At 39.2% G+C, this 12,769-nt stretch overlaps 1 protein-coding gene across 5 annotated transcripts in view; it reads left to right on the top strand.

Moving 5' to 3' along the window:
* The window catches only part of Add3 (adducin 3), a 110,947-nt gene extending 99,015 nt beyond the window's left edge, over positions 1 to 11,932 (top strand). For 4 of the 5 annotated variants that reach the window (XM_059256597.1, XM_059256590.1, XM_059256612.1 and 1 more), the window contains exons 9-15: positions 396 to 578; positions 1,074 to 1,331; positions 2,705 to 2,824; positions 3,228 to 3,314; positions 7,060 to 7,183; positions 8,890 to 8,985; positions 9,760 to 11,932. In XM_059256597.1, coding sequence (XP_059112580.1) covers positions 396 to 578; positions 1,074 to 1,331; positions 2,705 to 2,824; positions 3,228 to 3,314; positions 7,060 to 7,183; positions 8,890 to 8,985; positions 9,760 to 10,052 — 1,161 coding nt within the window. In that variant the 3' untranslated portion in view covers positions 10,053 to 11,932. The remainder of the gene's footprint in view (positions 1 to 395; positions 579 to 1,073; positions 1,332 to 2,704; positions 2,825 to 3,227; positions 3,315 to 7,059; positions 7,184 to 8,889; positions 8,986 to 9,759) is intronic. The other variant, XM_059256616.1, reaches the window with a different exon arrangement.
* Positions 11,933 to 12,769: the final 837 nt, after the last annotated feature.

The raw sequence follows: 12,769 nt of genomic DNA, 5'->3' as shown, positions 1-12,769 counted from the left end.
CCTTCTGCCTGAAAGTCCTTAAGTGTGAACCACAGTATCTCCATAGTCCTTCTCATGTACACCGTTTAACAAAAAATATTAGCTACATAGCCATGGGAAATTGTTCAAGAAAAGGGCTTTAAAATTTAGCAAGAAAGCTCAGTTACTTGAAATATGTTAAAATGTGGCTCCCCAGCTGACGTATGGGAGTCCTGGAAGGAAGGCATTGTTCCTAGTGGGTAAGAAAGGCTCTGCAGCTGCTGGCTGCACAAGAGTGTTAGCTTGTCTCTTACTGGTTATTAGGCAGTTGCCGCATCTTGTGAGCTGTTGCCAAATTGAAACTGTGACTTTTGGAAAGTTAGAGCCTTGTTCCTGTCTTCACAATTTGCATATCTGTATTTCGCCACTGATTACAGGTGCAGGCGATAGCAGGGGCAGGGGGAGTAGACAATCTGCTCATACTGGATCTTCAGAAGTATAAAGCTTTCACCCATGGTGTAGCTACGTCTGGAGGAGGCGGAGTAAATATGGGTTCCCATCAGAAATGGAAGGTTGGCGAGATTGAATTTGAAGGGCTGATGAGGACCCTGGACAATTTGGTAGGTGAAATTTGAACCTAGACTTGTGTTTCATGTCTGTGGTTTCAAGTGCAGTTGACTCCATTGCCCTTTGGTTTTAGAACGTACTTCTAACTTCTTCAGGACAAGAGTTTGAGCCTACAAAGGCACTGCAGTGTAATTTAACCACATTTTTAAGAATCAGGGTCAGGAGACAGGTTATCTTTAGACCTAGGAAGAAAGACTCCCAGCTCTGGTTTCCCAAAACCAGTTTCATAGCAGGAAATGTTTCTGACTTCAGGGTTGAAGTTAGCTCTGTCGGGCACAGTTGAGTAGAAGTTGGAGAGCCAGCTGTAGTCAGTTTCAAACATATCTAGAAATGGGCTCCATTTCAACTCCAGTGTTATATGGAGGCCATGTGCAGTTCATTTTTCCTCCTGTCTTTCAACTCTTTTTGAATCTTGTTTAAAGATGTAGCCTCCAAGTACTTTGTTAGAACAGGTCTGGTTGATTCAGTATGGCTTTTCCCTCTCACAGGGCTACCGAACAGGCTATGCATACAGGCATCCTCTCATTCGAGAGAAGCCTCGGCACAAGAGTGATGTGGAAATCCCAGCAACTGTGACTGCTTTCTCCTTTGAGGATGATACTGTGCCTCTCTCTCCTCTCAAGTACATGGCACAGAGACAGCAGCGTGAAAAAACAAGATGGCTGAACTCTCCAAATACTTACATGAAAGTCAATGTGCCTGAGGAGTCTCGGAACGGAGAAACTAGTCCCAGGACCAAAATCACAGTATGGTGCCTCCATTCTGCATAGATTGCCTTCTCAGTGTTTTACCTAATTACTCATGAATGTTCCACATCTGACTTATAGGAAAGTAGGAGGAACTGTAAAAATAATACCACTGTCATTTATCAGGTATTATAGTCTCACTTTCTTCTCCTAATACAAAGGGGATACTTTCTCCTTTTTTTAGATGAGAAAAACCAAAAGAGGTTGACTCTTTCTTTATGGTTAAATCAGAGTTTGAATAACAACAGTGTCCTGAACCTTCTTCTTACCCACTCCATGACACTGCTGTATGGCTGATATTGCTCAGGACATTGAAACATGAACACTTCCAACACCAAATCGTGCCATAATTGCATGAGTCAGTCTACAGTATATACTTATTTTTTGGCATGACCTTATAGATAGAGATTGAGTTGTCTCAAATTTTTTGGTTCAGATTTGGCTTGGTTTTGGAGTACATAACATCAGACTTATTTGGGGTTGGGTGAAGAGAGAAGGTCTTCCTATGTAGTCCTGGCTGGCCTGGAACTCACAGAGACCTGCCCACTTCTGCCTTCTGAGTGCTGGGATTAAAGCACCCAGTAGCTCCACCAAATATTCCTTAGCTATTAAAATTAGTTCAACCTGTCATCTAAATGAATAACATTCAATATGGAAATGTTTAGACATTTAATTCTAATTATCTAATTCAATTATCTCCAGGAAAAGATACATAATTAAACTCAAACGTTTCCCAGAATTCATTTAATAATCAGAGCTTGCCAGTCAGCCACCACTGATCTTACTTAGCCTTCTCTCAGGATTAGATAGTGTGTAGAGTGAGTAAGAAGAGTTCTAGAAGGTCCTCTAAACACTGTGGTTCCCATTATGCTACATGCTTCAGATTACTCACTAAAGCATTCTAATTCAAGTCTGTTCAATTTCAGCCAAAACTAAAAGGCAAAAATCTAAAAAAATGTACCTTAAAGACATTCCTTGAGTCTTTCTATGACTTCTTGGCTGTTGTCACCTGATGATTCAGTGCAGGAGACAGAACTCCAAACAGCAGTTAATGCACAGTCATGCTATCTGTCTGTCTGAAGTAGTTTCCACATCCTGCTTTCAGCTGTCAAAAGGAGGGAGCTTTAATTAGAAGTGTGATTAATTACTCATATGCACTGTAATGTCGTTTGCTTCCTCCAGAGTGAGTGTTTTGGGGAGGCATCTCTGACTAGCATGAGGTAGGAGTTAGCTCCAAAGACACTTCTTAGTAAAATATGCCCCCTTGAGACTCTGCTGGGCTACTCAGTGTCTAATATTTCTTTAACGCAAAGCTTTCCTCTAGAAATGATTTTAGCTTTCCTCTAGAAATAATTTTATTCTTTATTCTTTAGTGGATGAAAGCAGAGGACTCTTCGAAAGTTAGTAGTGGAACACCTATCAAAATTGAAGATCCCAATCAGTTTGTTCCTTTAAACACGAACCCAACTGAGGTGCTAGAAAAGAGAAATAAGGTAAGCCATGGCTCTGTGGCCAGAGAAGACATCTTTATCCTGTTCAGTGTAATTCACTAGGGATGGGATCTGATCACATGCTTAGAAGTATGAAAACCTAAGAGTTAAATTCATGAGTTTTAGCTTGATTGGCTACCTCCAGCTCTGTGCTAGTCATCAGTGAACAGGCTCTATGACATGTTTCTGCTTTAAAGTCCTTCATAGCAGTGGGAAGTACAATTCTCTCACAGCGTAAGACAGTAGGAAACTGAGAGCCAAGAGGGTGGAGATAAAAGGGGCCTTACTTCATGGAGGTGAAAACTAAAGAGACTCTTCCTTGGGAGTGTCAAACAGTAGCTTTTAGGAAAAGAGAAGGCAGAGGTCATTTGCATGGTGACCCCAAGAACTTACTATTTCCATTCAGATTCGGGAACAGAATCGATACGATCTGAAAACAGCAGGACCACAGTCTCAACTGCTCGCAGGAATTGTTGTGGACAAGCCACCTTCTGTAAGTCTGAGGCGTTGTATCTTGGGTTTTGATCTGCCACATAGATTCTTTGCTTTCTTTTTTTAACTGAGGTTGCTAACAGTAAAAATGTAAAAGTCAAAAGAATCCATCTCATCCCCAGTTTCCAGAGGCAAAGACTGACTGTTCCTTCAATTGCTTCAAGCACTTGCCTTCATGTTTTTAAATAGCATCTTTATGCTCCAGGTCTACACACCTGTAATTCTGATTTTGGAGGACAAGAAAGGAGGATTGAAAGTGTGAGGAGAGCCTGGACAGCATGGCATGACACCCATCTAAAATACACTTTTTTTTAATCTGCTTTTTCTTGGTTTATTAGTTTTAAACCTTGACTCACTTTATCAGTTATCAAGTATTTATTTATTTCTCGCTTAAAGAGAAAAGGCACTGCCATTTATTGTAGGAAGCTATAATTATGATTTCCAATTTCAGAGATTAGAAAATGTGGGTGAAAGTTCATCTTAGAGGTAAGAACAGTGGTGACCCTTTTATGGATGAGCATTTAGCTCAACCTGTTTACAAAACAGTCCTTCCCCCCATCCTCCTAGGAGGTGTGTCATATTTGGTGTTTGTTTGTTTGTTAATAAATCAGCTTCCAGGGTTTATGTTGTTATGTGTTTGCTATTGACCAGGTGGGTCTCCCATGTACATTCTTTCCTTTCTCACACAGCCAGCTCCCAGCCTTAAGTGAATAATTGCTCTTCTTTCATGTCAGCATGATGCTCAGGGTACATTGCCATAGCTCTCCCCAGACCTTTTCACTTGACCCTCAAAACCACACACAAAAGAGATTGCAAATAAATAACCTTAGTGATGTAGCTTACAATGAAAATAAGCCAACTCCAAATTTAGTAAGAGAAAAGAATGAAGATCAGAGTGGAAACTATACATACATATGTACATACGTAGGTAGGTAGTAGGTAGGTAGGTAGGTAGGTAGCTAGCTAGCTAGCTAGCTAGCTAGCTGCTAGAGGCCATACTAAACAAATGAGAAAGAAGACAAATAATGAAATTAGAGTTGAAAAGTGGGATATTGAAATTCAGACAGTCATTAGGGAGTACTCTGAAAATTTACATTGTAATAAGTTGGGAAATATAAAAGAAATTGATCAATTTCTACATACCTGTGACTTACCAAAATTGGGCCAAGAAGTTAAAAAAAAAAAAAAAAAACAACAAACTCAACAGATCAATACCAAGCAGCTGCTACAGAGGTGTCCGTTGTGTGCCACGAGGAAGGACAGCAACAACACTTAAGGGTTCCTGAGTCTCTAGTAATCACCTAATCGGGGGTGCAGATAGGTCAGAGCTGAAGGACAGGACTCGGGAGCCAGGGCAGAAGTGGGGTTTATAAGCACACCTGTGCCAAGTTACAGTTACATTTTCACCACTCAGGATTCAGGGATTGGGGCTTTCCTTATCTGTTCCATCATTGTCAACCAACACAGAATGTCCAACCAGTTAGATTCATCTGTTCCTTTTGTTGTTAGATTTTGTTGTTAGGAACAGGCATTATGCTTTGGGGATTGTTTATAGGAAGCTATAATTATGATTCCCAATTTCAGAGATTAGAAAATGTGGGGGAAAGTTCATCTTAGAGCTAAGAACAGTGGTGACCCTTTTATGGATGAGTATTTAGTTCAACCTGTTTACAAAATGCTTCCAGTCCTTCCCCCCAACCCCCCTAGGAGGTGTGTCATATTTGGTATTTGTTTGTTTGTTAATAAATCAGCCTGAGGAAGTTGGTTAGCTTCTGGACAGTCCCCCTGGGAACTTGGACTTTGTTTCACCCTACAGGTAAAATGGAATCTGAAGTCAAAATGGCTCTGCTTAGGCCAAGGTGCTTTTGTCTGCTCCCTTCAAAACAATACCAAAGCAGTAACAGTCTCCCAGCAAAGAAAACCCTTGGGCTGGACAGTCACTGTTGAATTCTATCATACGTTTGAAGAAGAGTACCATTGTTCCTTAAACTACTAGCTCATAAAATAGAAAAGGAACACTTTCACTCATTCTACATAAACAATAATACCTTAATTCCAAAACCAGATAAAGATACAGTGGGGGGGGGGGGGAGCTGTAGGCCAGTTTTCTTAATGAACACAGATGCAGAAATCCTCAGTAAAATATTTGCAGATCAAATTCAAGAACACATTGAAACATCACACACCATGATCAAGTTGGTTTCATTCTAGGAGAAAAGGAGGAAGGAAGGATTGGGAGTATTACAATACGTGACTCCAAATTATTCTACAGAGCCATAGTTAAAAAAAAAACAAACCTGGCAGTGACAGACAGCCCTGCATGTAAATCAGCAGGATACAACAGAGAACCCCAAAGAACCCCACAGCTGTATCCACATGACTTGACAAAGTGCCAAAGACAAATATAGAGAAAAGGCAGGGGAACTGCCTGTCTACTTATAGAGGGCCAAAACCAGGTCCCTGCTTCTCACCCTGCACAGAACTCAATGCAAAATGTATCAAAGACTTTAATCAGAAGCTGGAGTTCTGACACTGCTGTGAAAAACATCCTGGGGAAGGAACCTGGAGAGCTAGGCAGCAACTTTATGAAAGGAACTCCAGTTAGATGCAGAACTAAGCAGGAGTTGACAGCCGTCTTGACATGACGAAATTTGAAGTGTCCACACAGCAGTGGGGAGCAACAGCAAAGAGAAGGGAAGAAATCCCTTGGCTCGCTATTCTTCTGACAAGTGATTAGTACTGAGAAGACATAAAGAACTCCAAAAGCTAAGCACCCAAACAACAAATAAGCTGGTCCATAAATGCAACAGAATGACTACATGGAAAAAAATATTCACTATCTTTAGCCTTTAGAAAAAGTGCAAGAAAACTAAAATTCACCTGGAAGTACAAAAGACCCCAAATCACCCAAGTAACCCTGAGCAAAACCATACACATACAGAAGACTGAAACTAGATCCTGCCCCTCATCTTGGACAAAGTTGCCTCAGAATGGGTCATAGGCCTTGGAGTGAGATCTGAAACTTTGGAACTTACAGAGTTTTTCAAAACTTATAGTTTATTAAAATGGCTTTTTGGCAAAATTACTTCAGGTGAGGAAATTTCATACCATGAGTAAAATTCCAAAGCTCCTCTGGAATTTTTCCATATACATGATCATATTCATGCCCCATTATTTTTGCTTATCCTCTTCCCAGCCCCATTCCTCTTCCCAAATAGCCACCTTCCTGTTTTCATAATCCCTTTATATTCCAGACTTCACATATGAGAGATAACTTGGTGATAATGCATCCTTTTGGATCTGTCATGTTTTCACTTAACATGATGATCTCTGGTTACAACCATTTTCCTGCAATAATCTGATTTTGTTGTTCTTTGTGGCTAAATAATAATACTCCTTTGTATATATGTACACTTTCTTTGTCTACTCATCTGTTCCCATGTATCTCTATTATATATTGACTGGCTGCTTCAGGTATATACTTAGGAATTATATAGTTGGATCATATGGTAGTTCTGTTTATAATCTGCTCAGAGTATTTTAAAAGTTAAAAATCATGTTGCTTTGTCATTTCTTACAATTACTATGAAGTAGGTAATCACAAGCATTTATTTGGGAATGTAATTGTGTGTGTGTGTGTGTGTGTGTGTGTGTGTGTGTGTGTGTGTGTGTGTGTAAATAGGTAGATAAAGATATGTAAAGCATTTGATACTGAATCGAAGTTGTTGGGTTTTTTTCTTTGTAAGACCATGCAATTCGAAGATGACGATCAGGGCCCACCAGCTCCTCCTAACCCATTCAGTCATCTCACGGAAGGAGAACTTGAAGAATATACGAAGACAATCGAAAGAAAGCAACGAGGCCTGGACGGTCAGTTCCTCTTAGGTTAGGTCTGGGATCACCACACTGATAACATAGAGCACCCAAGCTGGATGACAGAGGCAGTCAGAGCTTTTGCATTGTATTGTAGCTCATCTGCTCTAGTCCTTTCCAGGTGCAGGTGAGGCTAAACTGCAGAAAAGCACTCCTACTTGTTCAGATAGAGAAACCTGTTCTTCTCAGAAAGCAGTCTGAACGTGGGCTGTGTTACCTTCAGTTTAGAACACCAAGGCCCAGAGGACCAGAGGATTTCTAGACAAAGTAAAGAGAGCTCTTGCTTTGACCATTACATGGTATGTGGATTGTTGGTCACAGATTCTCAAGGACATGACTGTGATGCTTTGTGAGATCTCTGTTCCTGGTGTCAGGGTGCCAGGAGAAGCATTTCTACATCAACATTTAGCATATACTGCTAGGAATTTGAAGTTACTTTGGGTGCTCTACTGCATTGAGTTTCCATGACTTTGGAAGTCTTTGGAAGTTTATAAGTGGGTAGTTAAGAACTGGTAGTGAAGAGTCAAGTATGGAGGCATATGCCTGTAATCCCAGCACCAGAGGATGAGGCAACAGGATTGTAAATGGAAGACTAGCCTAGGCTAAATAGGGAAATCTTGTCTCAAAAAAGTAAATAAATAAATTACTAATGAAAAAGCCCTAGCAGTTGAGTCCTAGCTCTGCTTTGCTCTAGAGTAAGAGATTGATCTTAGCAGGGTTTCTCAGGGCTGGGTCTTTAAGCCACCTGAAAAATAGACAGTGAATTATGTATAAAGTCATCTGGGTAAGCAGGAATCAGGGTAGAAAATTACAAGTCTCTGATCCACTAAGAGCTCCTGCATTGGCTCATCTACAGTGCCCAGTTAGCATTTCTACCAAAGCAAAGCAGAAGCCAATACTAAAATAATTGTCTGTGTGGCCAAGTTCCAGACAGCCAGGGCTGGGGCAAGGGGTGGGGGTCTATGTTAAATACCATGGGTTACCTGATAGCTAATGGCTAGTGACATCTGGACCATCCAAGAAACCATTTTTATCAGTGTATACACTTTATCACAAAAGCAACTTACCCTACTCATTAATGTACTTACAGCAAATTTTTCTCAATGGCATATTTAACTGTTTGTTCTAACATAAGACAGAAACATTTTATTATATTTTATAAAATGTCCCTATTTAATCTCTTATTTTTGAAAGCCTAAAGATGCCAGTTAATAGATATACTCTAGACATCACTTTTTGCATATAACTTTGTAAGTAATTTCTTTTACATTCCTGCATTAGCTCACTAATAGTCTCTAACAGGAATCACTAACTGGAAATGGTTAGAAACTCAGTGAACCATTCTGCCTCATTAATGTGGCATCACTGGTGAGGCTCTGTAACTCTTCTCATCTGGCTATGTAGATTTCGGTTTCCCATACTAGCAAAAGCTAAATGCATATGTATTCTTTGTCTGGGCTGCCAATATCCATGCTTCTTTTAACCCAGTATGAAAAATTACAGTTCATGGTCAAAAGTTTTAACATGTTAATCTCCTCAGAATCATAATCACTGACATGTGGGATAGCTCTTAGCGTGCTCAGCTCATAGCTGAAGAACTTACCGCCTCTGTGAGCAGGCATTGGATGTGCACACTAACCTCTGAAACCGTAAGCTTCCTTGTTTTGTTTGCATGGCTTTTAACTGAACATCTTATTTAACAGACGCTGAGCAGGAGTCACTCTCAGATGACGCTGCATCTCTTTCACAAATTCAGTCTCAAACTCAATCACCGCAAAATGTCCCTGAAAAATTAGAAGGTATTCAATGTAATTTCCCATAGCCTTCACATCGTAAGAATCTTGTCGATTGTACCCATGTAAGAAATTGAACACTTGTTCACAGTAACTATGCCAGAGTTTTACTGAATTCTCCCAGAATGTTACATATTTATGAAATGGGATGCTACTTTTATTCATCATTTATATTGATTCACTTTTGCCTGCCTTGGGCTAACCCATAATTTTTTAAGAATTTGTGGAATTAGCCGGGCAGTGGTGGCGCACACCTTTAATCCCAGCACTGGGGAGGCAGAGCCAGGCGGATCTCTGAGGCCAGCCTGGGCTACAGAGTGAGCTCCAGGGAAGGCGCAAAGCTACACAGAGAAACCCTGTTTCGAAAAACCAAAAAAAAAAAAAAAAAAAAAAAAAGAATTTGTGGAATTAAAATTGACTTGTCATGTCATACATCTTTAACCAATAGCATGAAGTTCTTTACAGTTTCTAATGTCAAATGACCCTCAAACTAGAGAAAAATGTGTTGTCATCTTCATTTATAATGATTTCATTTACAGTGAAATGACATGACATCAAACTACAGTTATCTTTGACTCCTTTAATGCCTGTGTTCTCCTCCCTCTGTATCACTTAAGCTTAGCTTCATGCTAATAGATACATAGGTTATTAAAAATAATAATCTGTCCTCATTAAAATTAAAGCAATGCCTCAGTACATTACTAAAACTTCTGTTTTGAGAACTAAATAGAAATGTTGACTGTGTAAATCATAATCCCCCCAAACCTTCCCCTTTTGTAGAAAACCACGAGCTATTTTCCAAGAGCCTCACCTCCATGGATGTGCCTGTCATGATTGTGAACGGCAAGGATGAGATGCATGATGTTGAAGATGAGCTTGCTCAGCGGGTCAGTAGGTTAACTACGAGCACGACCATAGAGAACATCGAGATCACCATTAAGTCTCCAGAAAGGACTGAAGAGGTCCTGTCACCTGATGGCTCACCTTCAAAGTCACCATCCAAGAAAAAGAAGAAGTTCCGCACACCTTCTTTTCTCAAAAAGAGCAAAAAAAAGGAGAAAGTTGAGGCATAAGTAGTCTTTTTGTAATTTGTATATTACAATGTGACATTGCACAATTAAATACCACATTTTAGTTCATTGTTAATATACCAGTGGTAGATCGGATTGGGGGGTATGTAGCAAACTGGACTTTAAAAACTGGAAAGAAGTTTTACTAAAAGAAAAACATTATGGAAAACTTTTAAATTCATCTCTTTTTATATGTCCAAAAATGGTTTTGAACTTTTAAACAGTTGCTAGTTTTACTTAGCACTACCCTCATGAAGTATTATTGTTGTTGATCACTAACAGACACCTGTCTGTTACTTCAGGCCTTCTCCACCATTTCTGTTGGAAGGAAATTGCCAGTGAACGAGTGAGAATTTTGACTTCTCAACAGCTGCCTCACTTGCTAATCAGACTACAATTTTGTCATGATTATTGACTGTGTCTTTTGGATCCCCATTGTTACAGTGGGCATTAATGGAATGCTTTCAAAGCTTCTACAACAAGAATCTGTAGCATTAGTATACACTGGCACATAATTTTTTTAGATGTTTTAAGAAAAGATTTGTTTGGAATTTTATTCATTGTATGAAATTCCCTCACCTGAAGTAACTATTTGCCAAAAAAGTCATTTTAATAAACTATAATTTTTGAAGAACTTCCTTTTTTATTAGTTTAGAAAGCCCCTTATTTTTCATAGAGGGGATTTTGTACACATAACATGAATTATTTAGTTTAACTCTGGCAAAAACAATTTTTGTATGTTGAAACAATTGTATCCCTTCAGTATAAGGTGTCATGTGCATCTACCAATCAGTTGGCAGTAGAGCATCCCTCAGGCTGCTTGATACCCAGTGTAGTTCAAGAGTCCAGGGACATGGCATCCAAAGGGCATAGAAAGGTCTAGATTCCTATTTGAACCGTATAATGTATTTTTCTCTTAGTATTGCTGACGGCTGAAGAGTATCTCCTAAGGAACCAAATGAAAAGGTTGAAAGGGAAAGGGGAAGTAAGGGAAAGGATGGGAAGGAAGAGTCTACTTTGATGATGACGTATATCCACAGTGAAATACATAGTTTGTTTTATTGAAAATCAGTCCCAAATTTCTAAAATTCTGTTTCTCTACCAAAGTCAGTCTTGGTTGATAGTTGAGTTATAAAGAGATTAAAACGTACGTACATACGTACTTTTAGAGGACAGCACTAGAACCAATCAGCAGGTCTAATCCCACCAGCAAGAAAACTACCACTTCTTGATTTTTGCAAACTTAAAAATTCTTTTAACTTTCTACTGTATATACAAATTTAAACCTAGGTTTAATATAGTTTTTTCCATTTTCCCAAGTGATGTCACAGATCAATGTAAATGGATGTTCCAAACTACTCAGTGAGTACACATAATAAAGGCGTCCTGGAGGGCGAGTTGGCATGCGGAAGTTACATTGACCACAGTGTTCTCTGGGCCGGTTCTGTCTGACTGTGTGCTGATGCAAACTTGAAACAGAGCCTGCAAATGTCATTTTAGATCTCACTAACTACTGGAGTCTGTTCATCTCGTAGTGGAAACTCTGAGTTGCTGAACTATGTATCTGAGGACCGTTTTATGTTCTACACCGTTTTTGTTGTATTACAACACATGTAGACACAGTAACTTGTGAACTATCCTTTTCCATAACTTTTAAAGAATATATATATATCTAAATGAATGCAATGTGCATAAATATTTTTTAAACACAACAGTATAAACTATTGCACCTTTTGCTAATGCTTCTATTTACTTGCTTTGGCATAATGAATGAGCCAGTGAACTCAGTGTCCTGTGGAGAAATGTGTAAAAGTTATCTGATATTGCTCTTAGATGTTATGCTAATTAATGTTAAATCACAAATAAACAGTATTTTAAATATATGCATTTGGTATAATGAAGTTTCCATTCAGGAATGATTTCTTAGTTTATACATTGTGGTCTGCCAAGTTTTATGTAAAACAGTGGAACTATTAGATTGTCTTCTGAGTAAGGAGATCTCTGATAAATCCATTTTCAATTTAGTTAAACATTCGTATATATAGCTGGGCTTAGTAGCACATGCCATTAATTCCAGTAGTCAGGGGGCAGAGGCAGGTGGATCTCTGTGAGTTCTAGGACAGCCAAGGTTTCAATAGCAAGACTTTCTCTTAGAAAAAAACAAAAACAAAAAAAGTCACATGCATATATGTATCAAGTATCACACATTTATATAAGTGTGTATATATGCATGTGTATATATATATATATATATGCGTGTGTGTGTGTGTGTATATATATATATATATAGAGAGAGAGAGAGAGAGAGAGAGAGTGAGAGAGAGTGTGTGTGTGAGTGTGTGTGTAGAAAACCTTTTTGTCCTGGCCGGATGTGGCGGCCTGAGAATGCTGCTAGGGTAGAAGATGTAAGCTGTGCACTGGCTCACAACATTACAACCATTGAAACAACAGTGGAAGGAGAAGAGCAGGAAAAAGGAAGTCCACTGTTTTCGCCCAAAAAAAAAATAAGGTTGTAATTTTTCATTCCCTTCTAGTTCTTGCCCAATTATGTCTGTATTTCCTGTAGGTTGATAATCATAGCACGAATATCATTTCTATCCTGTTTTTTTTCTACTTAGAATAGCCCGCCCTAGAAACACCTGTAATCCCAGCACTTGAGAGATGAAGGCACAGAAGGTCAGGAGTTCAGTCCTTAGATGTAGGAGACCCTGTCTACAAAG

The sequence above is a fragment of the Peromyscus eremicus genome, chromosome 1, assembly GCF_949786415.1.
Source record: "Peromyscus eremicus chromosome 1, PerEre_H2_v1, whole genome shotgun sequence".
NCBI lineage: Eukaryota > Metazoa > Chordata > Mammalia > Rodentia > Cricetidae > Peromyscus > Peromyscus eremicus.
This window is presented reverse-complemented; position numbering and strand designations above follow the sequence as displayed.